This window comes from Sinohyriopsis cumingii, chromosome 17, assembly GCF_028554795.1.
Source record: "Sinohyriopsis cumingii isolate HCF-2022 chromosome 17, ASM2855479v2, whole genome shotgun sequence".
In the NCBI taxonomy this organism is placed as follows: Eukaryota; Metazoa; Mollusca; class Bivalvia; order Unionida; family Unionidae; genus Sinohyriopsis; species Sinohyriopsis cumingii.
This window is the reverse complement of record NC_142977.1, coordinates 34,130,908-34,144,997: the sequence shown is the minus strand read 5'-3', so window position 1 is coordinate 34,144,997 and position 14,090 is coordinate 34,130,908. Positions and strand designations below refer to the sequence as shown.

The window sequence follows — 14,090 nt, the reverse complement described above, 5'->3', positions numbered from 1 at the left end:
GATATAAGGCCGATCAGTAAGTTAGTTTTCAATAGTTTCATTTAGATGATCCCTATCCATAGTGTAAAATGTTTTTATGACCGAATTTAATGCCGCAATCAGTGACATCGTATAAAAAATCATTAATAAAATCAAATACACAAGTAAGGTCAAAAAGGTCCATATTTTTAGATACCTATATTAAAACAAAGCATAAGAATATTATCCACTTGACCAAAGAAGTCAATGGCAGTTCAAAGCAGAAGATGTTTATGCACCCCAACCCAAACTTTCTACCTGCAATTTTTATGTCCGAAGGTCATTTTTGACAGCATGTGATGCTCACAGTGCAAACACAAGCCCTTTTCCTAGATGACAATTTTGCAAATCAATGTGTACTAAACATGCTGATGGAACAGAAAATAGTTGTCATCCAAGCCGTTTTTTTAGATATTCTACTTGCCCCAAACCCATGTGTTAGCTACTATGGGAGGCTAGCTCTTCTTCCTAGGCACCTATTGGTATTTCACTATCAACATACTGCAGAGTAACTATGGAAGGTGTACATGCATGACACCAATTGCAATAACAACACAAGTCCGAAACAACTAGTACACAAATATATCCATATATTTAAATAGTAAACAATACTAGCTGAAAAAGTCACACCATAGCCTTAAGTTAAGAAGTTTGCCAGGGGCCAGGTTACAAAACTGGACCCTACCACCTTAGAGGACACAAATTAATTTATACGAGATTGACGAAAGCTTGGTAGGTCATTGGTCTCGAAATTCTAGCATCATAGGTTTGCTAAAGCCTTGGTATGCCGGGCCGTCTGCTTATGCGTGTCCTTGGAAAAAGTACATAACGCCCAATCCCTCAGCTAAGTTTTTAATTCAAGTTTTCTTTATTGTTATCCTTGTACATATATCGTAGTTCGTCTGTGGAACCTGTAAGCAATGTTCTTTCAGGTTCATGCACCTTTACTCTCCCTTTGACCCTCATGCGTAATGAGGGTAGATTTGTGTGTGTGTGTGTGTGTGTGATTAGGATTTTTCACGTAGCTCTAACAATTTTTCAGTCACATCGCTACGATGTCTGCTGTGTGGCAGTTTATAGTGATGCTTAGCACTGGGGCATCATGCCGCATGCACATAGCATGATGTCCCACCCAGTCACATTCTCCTGACACCAGGCCCACCAGTACTAACGCTAATCTCTTAATGTTGAGCGCCACTCGAGGCAGCTGTTACTACCATTTTTGTAAGTCTCTGGTATGACTCGGCCGGGTCTCGAAGCCACGACCTCCCGCTTCCGAGGCGGACGCTCTAACCACTAGGCCACCGGAGCGGTCGTAGATTTATGTAACAAGATCAATCTTGCTGCCACTTACCAGACTGACCAATATCTGTTTCTAAGCTATTGATTAGTCTTGCGTTTTTTTTTTAAATATACAAATGCTGATAAGTTTGATTTATTTTACTCTTAAGTTTGCGGACAATCATTAACATATGATTTTTGTAAATATATAATTTTGCGATAGTTTTCAAAATTAATTGTTTTATTATCCTAAAATAGGTGATACTCTAGAATTAAAACTTATTAACCTGACTTCACTGCAGACATCAATATATACATACCAGTCTGCACAAGTACACTTACTGCATGGGTCAATTTAGTAACAGTGGCAGGAGTGTTACATCAGGCAGAGAGTTTACGGATTACAGGCAGGGGGTCATCTCAAAACAGTTTAGAAAAACGGAAAGCGAGGCTTACATGATATTGCATCGCTTGTAGATAAGACTTGCATAACTGACATTTACTAAGTGTGTATAAAACTTATTCTATTGGCCAGGTATCAACATGAATCTTCAGAATGAGAACTAAAATAGGAAATCATACAAGGGAATTTGTGCAGAAATCTTTGTAACATGTAGGACACACGATATTAATGTTATGGAAAAATGGGACCCAGTCTGGAAATGGGTCTAGATAAAACAGAGTATATACTGGTTTGACTGGCCTGGATTAATTGACAAAGAAAGTTATATTTTAGTAAAAAGAATATTTTAAGAGCATATCCTAGTTGTAATTGACAAAATAGAGACATTGTTTTATTGATGGAATTTCAGTCCCTTAAGAGTCTTGAGTTTGCAACACTCATTACTGAAATTAGCCCCTGACTCTTTGGTGCGGAATTGAAAGCACATGTTTCAAACACATGTAGGTTCAGCAAATGCTGCGGCTCATATCTATTTATCTGCAAAGAAGCTGTCATCCAGGATGCATCAATGCTGATAAATAAAGGTTTGACCATGAGCACTCACAAATTTCAAGTTTTTTTAATTTTTAATATGACGGTCTTTGCATAGATTTACTAATGGGAACTCAGTTAGTACCGTCCGTTTTTTATCCTCCACGCTTCGGAGAGATCTCCAGTCACCTCTACACAGCATGGCAAGTTTTTCAGTACAATTTATTCATTCTACTTTCAGCATTAAAGAAACTACAGTAGTTTTGAAATCTGTATTTGGTTGTTGAGAGACAGTGCTATATTGTACTAACTCTTGGAAAGACATTGAACTAGTTTTTGAACAATCACATTCAGATTTCGTTCTCGTCGCAAGCATGTCTGAAAGACATATTGACATTAGCATCCCATTGTTGTCACAGATGTTCTTAACTGCATGTATATTAATTTCTCACCCATGCAACAGAGAAATCTAGCTGTTTTGCTAACCTTACTTTTCTTATCCCAGTCTAGTCATCTCAGACCAGTCGTCTCAGTCAAGGTGTCCACGCGCTTAGAACTGCTTTTTAAAAAAAGAAACCCTTGTTGTATTCTGCTGTGCCTGACATAGTTGTTCTAAAATCAAACATCATCAACAATAACAAATATATAACAAAAACATAGTAACTTTACGTCAATCCATCTTTGAGAACACACCATGCAAAAACATTTCAAGAGAGACAAAGACACGCACGAATAGGATGTCGAGCTTTTTGGTATCATGCTAGTTTGTTCCACACAGCATGGTCAGTTTTGTCCTATATGCAGGCCTAGCTCAGTACATGTTTATGTCAGCCTCATTAAATGTAGCTAAAGCTACCTAACCAGTTTTAAATACTTCGTGTGAAACAAATTATATACTGTTAGCTACATTTAATGACGCTGACCTGAAAATTTACTGTGCTACAGATAAGATACAATTCTCAATGCTGTGTGAAGAGTTGTTGTTGTTGTGGGGTTTAACGCCATTTTTCAGCACATGATAGGCTATGCATGGCGGCCAGTATTAATGGTGGAGGAAGAACCCGGGAAAGCCCCGGAAAGAATTACCGACCCACGAGAAGCTACTGGCAAGCTTTCTCACATACGAACAATTGGCCGAATCCTAGACTCGAACCCACGCAGACAGAGGTGAGATGGCAGTAATCCGTAACGGAGAGCGCTTTAGACCACTCCGCCACTCGGGGGCCCCTGTGTGAATTGAACTATGACAGAAAACACTGATCCATGCATATAGACTATATACCTATATACTTCAAAGCCTCCCAGCTCTCTTAACAACTACGGAAAACTTAGTAACAGCCAGACATATGTTATGTCAAACATGCTTTATTCTAATTTTGTTAAGCATCTCCATTGTGCCCAAGTTGAATCAAAAATATACCTACACTATTGAATGGCAAATAATGCACTTACCAGCTTGAATGAATCATTTATCCGTGAACACATTAATCCATAAGCAAATTTCACTGTAGCACTTGCCATGTTTCCAAGACAGAAAAATAATTTTTCAAAGAATCCGTGAACTTGCAGTTCAGAACATGGTTATCCGCTAGAGTCCGTATTTGGAGGGTCTTTCATACACGGGAGTAATTTACAATCAATATGAAGGACACCACAAGTATGTCACAGTTTCAAGCCCATCCAAAGAAAAGGAGAATTATATACGATAGTGACACAGATCACTAATTACCCTTGAATAATCTAAAGCAACATGATACTCTTCGTTACAGCTTGTACTAAGTATAACTACAGTACAGCTGAGTATCCAGTATCGTTTCATTATTTACAATATAACTTTTCAAAATTGGAACTGATGAAAATGAAACAGTTTCTTGTAATAAATATTAATTATTTATTATCAATTTTATATATCATACATATATTACATGTGATAATACCTCATAACTATGTTACGTTTTATGTTTTTATTTTTCTTTGCTCACGCATATATACTGTGTACTTCGGATGCAATGGTCACACCACAACCCTCATTAACATATTTGTATTAATGAGCCACATGTAAACATTTGCACGTGAACTATGTTACACTAGTGAAGAATTGTTTTTACTTTAACTGAACATATTGAGTGAGAAAAATAATCTACTTTGGGGTTTTGACCGAGACAAAAATATCCCAGTAAAGGGGTTACATTATTTGTCTCCCCACGAGGCTTCCATACCCCAACATAGATTCTGTATATATTTGCAACATGTTCCTAAAAGCAAACCGTATATTCAGTTAAAAGCATGGACATATATGGTGAGAGACAGAATTAGTTGTGGACAGGCACTTTAAAATACACCGCATTAAGCCAGATTGCATTTAAAAGTGAATTTCATTATGTTAAATTAATACATGATCGGGAAAAAGATGTAAAGCCGTAAAAATAACAAAGAGAAGGAGGGAAGAAATAACAAAAGAGAGCAATTAACGTCTGGGTCGAAACGAGTGGAGCACATAGTCTCAACAGCATGAAAGTACTATATAGAAAACATGATCTGATTATCAGCAAAGATCAACTGAAAAATTTACGGAATCCTGAGAGCACTGAGAGAAAAGAGAGTGAGGAGAGGGACAGGAGACCGTATGCAGAATTGCCGAATACAGATGGATATATGATGCATTTATTTTCTCAAAAACTTTGCATAATTGTTTTTGGTTTAATTTGCCTAAATGAAACGTACACACGTTTAGCTTGGTTTACTGGTTTGTGGCACAGAAGCACTTGAGTTCACAGCAGGGTCAGATCGGCGGTCCAGGTCTTCTCTTCAACAGAAATTCTGATACCTTGAGGCTTGATGGCCCACTGTAAACTTTTGTTGTATTCTGGTGGGTCTGAAAGGGATATTTAGTGTCAAGGCCGTTGGGAGATGCTTGGCATGTTCAGTGCGTCCTCGCACAAAGCTCTTTGGTGGTGCTGGGCATGTTCAGTGTGTCCTAGAACAATGTCCTTTGGTGATGCTTGGCATGGTCAGTGTGTCCCAGAACAAGGACCTTTGGTGGTGCTGCGCATGTTCAGAGCAAGTCGGAACGCTAGCGTGATCAGTTTGGTTCAGAGAGCGGGTAGGGTTGGCTCTTGCAATTTGTCCTTAGACAAGAAACTTTACTCAAATTGCCCAGCCAAAACTAACTAAGCCCAGAGTGTAAAATACCTTAAAGTGGACTTAGCTCAACAAATGCTAATTTAATCCACAGCGCAAAATAACTTAAAGCAGGCTTAGCCTAACAACTTCTAACTAAACCCAGAGTGGAAAAAAAAACTTAAAGCAGGCTAAGCCCAACAGACTGTAACTAAATCCACAGCGCAAAACACCCTAAAGCGGGCTTAGCCCAACAAACTCTAACTAAATCCACAGCGCAAAACACCCTAAAGCGGGCTTAGCCTAACAAACTCTAAATCCAAAGCGCAAAACACCTTAAAGCTGGCTTAGCCCAACAAACTCTAACTAAATCCACAGCGCAAAACACCCTAAATCGGGATTAGCCCGACGAACTCTAACTACATCCACAGCGCAAAACACACTAAAGCTGGCTTAGCCCAACAAACTCAAACTAAATCCACACCGCAAAACACCCTAAAGTGGGCGCGTACTAACTGATCTTGAATGCAATATAATATGGATGGCGGTTAATTAAAAGCTATTCATTATTTTGACAGCTTTCTTGGCGGTTTTCCTTTGAAAACTGCTGGACGAATCATTTTGCTTATTCATCTTTTGGGACGTAAGTTTGTACAAGCCTTCAGGCTCCACGTTTGCTAAGTGGGATGTAACGCGCAGTTCATCCATTGTTTTCCATAGGCGCATCTTTCAGAATTTTATTTTTACTTGATAAGTGGTGATGGCGGGGGTGGGGGTACAACATCCGACATTGAGTGAGACATACCCCAAAAGACATTTGTCATTATTACTTCGAAGACTTAATTTTCACAGCAAAAGATGTCTTTCCAATAGAACGGTTACATCGATAAGCAGCGTTTGTGGCGATTAACCCAATTATTATCAAAATTATCAACAATGTGTGCAGTCTCTTCGCACATCAAAGTGTCAATACTATGAACAACTGTGTTTGAGTGAACAGCTTTTCTAAAAGTAACCGTTATACTGTACTGTAATTCCTAATATAAATATATAACAAAAACAAGTGGTCCTAAAGATGATTAGAGTTGAAACTGACGGAGAGATTTTTGGATTGAACCACTTTCAACAAAATGTTCACAGGTGTAGCTACGCGTACGGAGTACGGAATTGCCCAGGAGTAAAGTATAGCTGATCAGTTTTTCGAACGAAATTGTTTAAACACATAATGCCACTTCTTAAATAGTATACCATCCAGCAAAGCCCTTGAGTAACAGAAGGAATTTCTACACCATGCATAGTCCGTGAGCGACGGAAGGAATTTATACACCATATACACTACGTGAATGACAGAACGAATTTATACACCATGCACAATGTGTGAATGACAGAAGGAATGTTTACACCATGCACAGTCCGTGAGTGACATAAGGAATTTATACACCATGCACAGCCTGTGAGTGACATGAAATTTATACACCATGCACAGCCTTTGAGTGACAGAAGGAATTTATAAACCATGCACAGCCTGTGAGTGACAGAATAAATTTATAAACCATGCACAGCCTGTGAATGACAGAAGGAATTTATACACCATGCACAATGTGTGAGTGACAGAAGGAATGTTTACACCGTGCACAGCCTGTGAGTGACTTGGAATTTATACACCATGCACATTCCATGAGTGACATAAGGAATTTATACACCATGCACAGCCTGTGAGTGACATGGAATTTATACACCATGCGCAGCCTGTGAGTGACAGAAGGAATTTATAAACCATGCACAGTCCGTGAGTGACATAAGGAATTTATACACCATGCACAGCCTGTGAGTGACATGGAATTTATACACCATGCACAGTCTGTGAATGACAGAAGGACTTTCTACACCATGTACAATGTGTGAGTGACAGAAGGAATGTTTACACCATGCACATTCCGTGAGTGACATAAGGAATTTATACACCAGGAACATCCTGTTAGTGATATATAGCATGGTACCTACGTCACTATGAGGAAGCCCACTTCCTCAAGCCAAACTGGTAATTTACACCTCAAAATATCCCTAACTTAATCAGATTATCACACACACACACACGCACGCACACACACACGCACACACACACACACACACCATTTAAATTTACCTTAAACACAACGTTGTATAATTGCCTATATAAAGCGCCTACTTCCTTAAAATGAGCACAAAGCACATTTTCCACCAAACAAATTACAAAGATATTCTTGTTCTATAATTGCCTCGTACGAGAACATTTCAAACAAAATTAAAATCTCACTAGACAGGTTGGACTCGAAAATATTACTCAAGAATAAGAACATGTGTTAAAAGAAAAAGACAAGGCCACTCATAGGTGTTATTAAAATCTCTCAAAAGGATACTATAAAATGACAAATCAATATGTATTTTGTTCTTCATGCGGTTTTACACACCGCATAAGAGAGCAATAAAAATCAATATTTCAAACACTTGAGGTATTAAAAGTAAGACGAGAGGTGGTAAAAAAAGAATTATATTACCACCGCGAATAAACTCGCAAGAACGATAAAACTCAATATTCAAAATGACTAGCACAGCCAACCTTGAATTAAAAGCATTGATAATTAACACTAGTCAGACTGGAAGGTATAAAGCCATAAACTAGTATAATCGAAAACATTGCAAATCACAATTAAAATGTTACTACATCAATTAGATTCGAAAACAGAAATTTTCCAAATAATGAAAAAATTACTTAACCCACCTAGACGCTAAGTTCTCTTTTCCGCAAATGAAAGGATCTATACCAGCTAGACTCGAAAGCATTAAATGTAAAAAAAATAAAGTTATTGGTGTAAAGTCGCCTGTACACATGAAGCAACGCATTTTTATGTTACAATGGGCATTTTTATTTTAATCAATTAGTCGTGTCGTATGAAGCTACATACGGGCTGAATAAAGTCAAGGCTATGTCAACAAATTGCAATTTATCTAATTGTTCTGTGATATATCTTGCCAACATATTCGTACAAAACTAAAATTTAATAAAAATGCTAAAATATGTCACAAAATGATGAAAAGCACTTCATATAATTTTACAATATGTGTCCATTTGCTCTCTCTCTCTCTCTCTCTCTCTCTCTCGTATTGATTACATGTGCATGGCAGCAATTATTATGAAACTGGCCTATTAAAATGCTTCGGGTTAGAGGGATAAGCTTTTGCTCAATATGTATGTCTGAAAAAAAAAAAAAAAAATATATATATATATATATATATATATATATATATATATATATATATATATATATATATATATATATATAAAGTAACAGCGAGTAAATTACGTCACATGCTATAGTTATCATCCAAATCCCTTTCACTTCCACGTGTCCAAATTTTCATTTCCTAACAAGATAGCCCTAACATTTTGCATTAGAAGATTTTCTTTATTTCCTAATCAATGATAGATTGATTTTTGATTTTGTACCCTTGCATTAGTCTCATTATGCACTTTGTATGGAATCTTCCTGCTCAACAAACAACTCAGATATTTTCCCTGTTTAGCCTTACATTTAAAACCTCACTTACCAAGACTGTTGATTTGTTTTAGTGTCTTTCTTTTGAAGATGAATTCCATAATGTATGATGTTATTCAAAGAAAAACATATAATCTGATCACTCTTACTAGGCTGAAGCTATTCTGGTAATAGGGAGTAACCCTCACACTCACGCGCATACCACCGTGTCGGCCAATTATATGCGTCCAGTAATTCTGCGCAACGATATTTCGTTTCTGTAAACGGTGGATGACGTGTTATTTCGGGTCAAAAATTCATTTTGTATTAAGAAAGAACGATTGATGATCAGTGGCAGACATATATTTCTATGTTGCATTTGTAACAATTTGCAATATAATCTGTCTATAATAGTTTCATTTCATTTATTGCTTAAATGTCAAGCGAACGTTCTGAGAAAAATAAAGCTTTCAGAATCTCTGTCTACATAATGCTAAACGTTAAGGATACAAAGAAAATAAAAATCCATGTATGTGCACTGGATCCATCAAGTTATCGTATGTGCCAGGGATTGATTATGATATTTGTAATAAATCACACTCAGCTGTGCAAAACTATCTTTGTTAACTTGCCTAAGCGCTTTCTACTCTCTTTAAGTCCTTGTAAAAGTGAATTATAAAATATACAAGCAAGGCAAACAATAAACACAAGAGTAAACGGTGAACACGTTAGCTTGATATTTTAATTTACTCCACCTACCCCGCCGCTCCGTCTAATGGGGAAATGCCGAATCTCGTAAACATATTTACTAATAATTATATTATTAATAACTGTCAACACATGCGTAATCATCTATTTATGAATCCTGTACAATTTTGCGATCCTTAATATCTTAGAATAGACTCTAAACACGTACAAAATCCAGCTATAGATAAGCACCACAGTTTAGAGCAATGAATACAAATTACAACAAATTAGATAAAATCAAGATATACAAACAAATATATAAATAACAATGTATTCTTGCAAAACAAACCCTTTTCAACTGGTGGAACTTTCAAAATGTTACGTCTTGTGTTGTGCTATAATGGCTTTAACAAGCAAATTGCCTCGCATGGGTTCAATAAATTATCTTTTAAGTCTTATATACAAGCCTTTGCCAAGGCTAATGTATCTGATTACATACTGACATATTCCTTTGATCAGCACTATAATGCTGAGTTAACGACTCTTTGATAAAAACAGCATGTATGCGGAGGATAACTCTGGAATCATTTAGCTTTACGAAGAGATGGCTTTTGTACAAAATCCATACAAGGCCTTCATATGCGTTATACTGCAACAATCGTTCTCAATACTTATTCTTGTGACTCGTCAATCTTGTTGAATGGTACATTTTCAAAGTGACAGTTCAAGAGATTGACAAATAACTTTAAATCGTGACCAAACATTCCGTCTAAAGATAAGAAAATCTTTGAGCCAGTCACTCTCTTTTCAACAGCTGCTTTGATTAGATAGTATTGGAGCCAATCGCTTTCAACCACTGTTTAGTTATCCTAGCTGACAGTCATTATTTGGAACCGTGTTAACGAAATGCACAATGATTAATGATCATGTGATAACGTCAAGAGCATTTTGCATGCATACCCGATGTGTTTGCACAAAAAGCAATAATGAAATGTAATAAACTGAAACAGGAATAATAGTATAGGTTCCGCTTTCCCTAAGATTTAAGATTTATGAAGGGTCAATATAATTCACTAGAGCAACGAGAAAAGCCTCACTGCAAACACGCGATTAATCAATCGGACGTTGGAAATAAAACGTCAGGAAGCAAAAGAATATATGAACTTTTATTGTATGCTTCAACTTTTAAAAGATCTGATCAAATAGTATTCAATCCTTGGCAAATCAATTGCATGTAACAACAAGAACATAGGACGAATAACACAAGGAGATTCATAATACTCACGAGAATGCCAGACGAAATGAGAACTCTCTTTTTAATATCAACAACGAAGTTTTACATATTTCTCCTTGCTTTTCTGTCAGTGATTGTACAATGGAGTGACAACACTGTGTATGTGCCCTGGATTCCACAGAATGGGACAACAATGAATCTGTTTTGTCCTTTGTCGTGTGAAACCGATAAAAACCGTTCACCAGAGCAATGTTGTTGCTGTGAGGCGCGCAGTTGCAGTGAACTAGATCATCCATTGTGTCACGAAACTATCAGCGATCTACACCTAGAATACATTGGCACTGACGGACAAAGCATCCTCATACAAGATCGCAAAACTAATGCATCTGACTATTCAAGGATTCGACATGTAAATGGAGTCATGACATCATTTCCGAAAAATCTCATGGACTTCAAAAACCTAAAGCATGTGGACTTCACAAGAAATCGTATTTCAGAAATAGGCAACATATCCTTTTTATCAAACATTAGCGAATTAATTTTAAACTTTAATTTTATAACACACATTTCAAATAAAACCTTTCTGGGACTGTCCAACCTTCGAACTGTACAACTTTCCAATAATAAGATAAAAGACATTGACCCAAATACACTTTTGAGAGCTGAACTAAATATATTCAACTTCGATGTGTCAAACAATTTCATCACTGAATTGGATGTCACGATCTTCCAGAAGGTCCTTTGTGCGAGCTAAACCTTAACCATAATCCCATCCATGACATTGTCAACAAGAATGGGTTTACCTTTGATATAAATAAGATGCATGGTCCTGGATATGTAATGATGATAAACAATTCGCTGACAACTGTACCAAATCTGACAGCTGTCGGTTTAGGAGACTACTCTGATTTCTTTAAAGGAGTTACGTTGCAAGGATGTTTTGTTGGGAGACATAAGATTAGATGTGACTGCGCTCTCATTCCTTATTTTGTGCAAATACCAGATGGTGCATTGAGAATGTTTATCTCAGATATGGACAAAATCGTTTGCTCTTCTCCAGAAGAATTGAATGGCATATACTTGCTGGACATTTATGAGTCGAAACAATTTGACAAACTAATATGTGACCTTGTCATATATTGTCCTTCGAAATGTCGCTGCCATGATCAGCAAATGAGGAAAAGGGTTATTGTGGACTGCTCCAATTTGACGATGACTGAGATGCCCCACTCGCTTCCCGTTGGCTACTGGGGAAATACAGCAATTGATCTTCTATTGGGCTACAACTCTATTAGTACATTGGAAAAAAGAAGTTATTTAAATCACATAGCATTTCTTGACATGACTGGGAATATCATTAAGTACGTAGATGGCAATGCTCTAAATTCTATGAAATCAGACATCAGCCTCATCATTCCGGATAACACAATGGAATCTTTACCTAACGAATTTCGGCAGCTGAACCCAAACCATCTACATATTGGTGATGATTATCTGAAATGCTCTTGTGAATTTCTTTGGGCAGAGAACTGGCAAAAGTACAAGTTACTCAACAAAAACAGAACATTATTTTGTTTATATGAGAATTCAAGAATCCCTGTTGACAGCATGAGTACGGTCCTAACAACATGTGAAACTGAGCTCTCAAAAATACCAACAGGAGCATGGATTTGTATTGGGCTATTGGTTCTACTACTCGGAGCCGCCTTTTCTCTCTACATGTTTTACTACGAAGTATTCATATTATATAGACGGTGTATATGTTATTTACGAAGGAGAAAATTTGTAAAATGTCCTGAGGATATGGATACAATTTTTATTTGTTTTCATGAATGTAACATAGAAGTTTTCGAATGGACTGTGCGAGATTTGAACCCTTATTTAAAGACAGAAGGGTTTAAAACAACCATTCCATGGATGGATTTTGAGCCAGGTATAGCACGAGAGAAATGCACCATTCAAGCAATTAATGACAGCAACACATTCATCGTTATACTTTCCATCAATCAAACAATCGATGGTGATGAGGACAGCAACGCTGATACATATTTTGATTACGAATTCGAGGTTTTATGGAAGGAATTCACATCTAACTCGATGAAACAAATCATACTGGTCAATTTTGATCAACTTGAGAGTAAAGACGTTGAAAACAGACGCATGCGGGCCTTACTTCGTGTCGGTAAGGTGGCCGATTTCCATGACAGAGAGGATATATTGTTAGCTAAAGTAAGGAAACGACTGAGCACGTAATCGGGGATTTCACGGCGACTGTTTGTGAAAACAGCAGCAAGAAATGATAGAAGTGTTTCATGTTTGTCTTGTACAAAAGATAACAATTTAGAAGAAACGAACATTTTCGACGAATCGCAAGGCAGAAACCCTTCTCGGAACCAAGATACTGAACAAACTTGTATTAAGCTTTCTGATTATAAAGCAACACATCTTTCACCCAGATGTAAGGACTCACTTCACGGAGAGAAGAAACACACAGGTGAGATTTGTGCAAGAAATGTAGCTACTAATCCCGATGTTTTCAAGCGTCTGACCATCCCCCATCAGACTATTTGTAATCACTTACACAGGCGGTGCTATACTGGCAACCAACCAAGCCACCAATAAGTCAACGTCATTTAAAGTAACGTTTCTCATTTGGAACACTTTATGTCATTTGCGACTTTCCTCTCATTAAAACGTGTCTCTGTTGTACATGTTGAAGTTCATAAAATGTTCCAGACCGGTAATGACTATTGCATGGATCCATATTTTATGACAGATATATGTATGTACACAACTTTAATATCATATCATTTTGCTTACAGATTTTTGCACAAAGTTCCTCACCAAACATGGATATTGGGACATGACTTCAAATGAATGTTCTAAAATCTGACTATATTGTGAAATTTCTTGGAGAGCGAAATGTGTGTTTGCACTTTGCCAGTAAAGGGAAGCTATTATTATTCTATTTTTTGTAAGAAATACAGAAGGGGTGAAACATCATCTCGGCATAGAATTAAAACTTTCTTCGTTGTAATTATTTGAATACGATGATTAAATCATTGGATACGTAATTTAATATGCAAAATAGAAACGTGTCTAATAAAGTAAGACCCATCTCCCAATTCTGATTTTAAAATGAACACCTTCAGTGATATCAATAAACTGGAGACAAAACTTAATCATTATATTTTCTACCCTGATTGTCTCGAGGAGGTATCATAATCTGTCATCTTGTTTACGTATCAAACCAAACTGGGGTTTCATTACTAACACAGCGGCAAATATTTGTGTAGGTGAA

The 14,090-nt window shown here is 37.0% G+C and overlaps 1 protein-coding gene across 1 annotated transcript; it reads left to right on the top strand.

The window, feature by feature from the left end:
• The first annotated feature begins 11,608 nt into the window (after positions 1-11,608).
• LOC149778399 (uncharacterized) lies at positions 11,609-13,811 on the top strand. Its single transcript, XM_089938332.1, has one exon. The coding sequence runs from the start codon at positions 11,609-11,611 to the stop codon at positions 13,040-13,042; it is 1,434 nt and encodes a 477-aa protein (XP_089794458.1). The 3' UTR covers positions 13,043-13,811.
• The last annotated feature ends 279 nt before the right edge of the window (positions 13,812-14,090 follow it).

Coding starts and splice junctions, on each gene's coding strand:
- LOC149778399 (XM_089938332.1), top strand. CDS start 11,609: ATGCATGGTCCTGGATATGTAATGATGATAAACAATTCGCTGACAACT.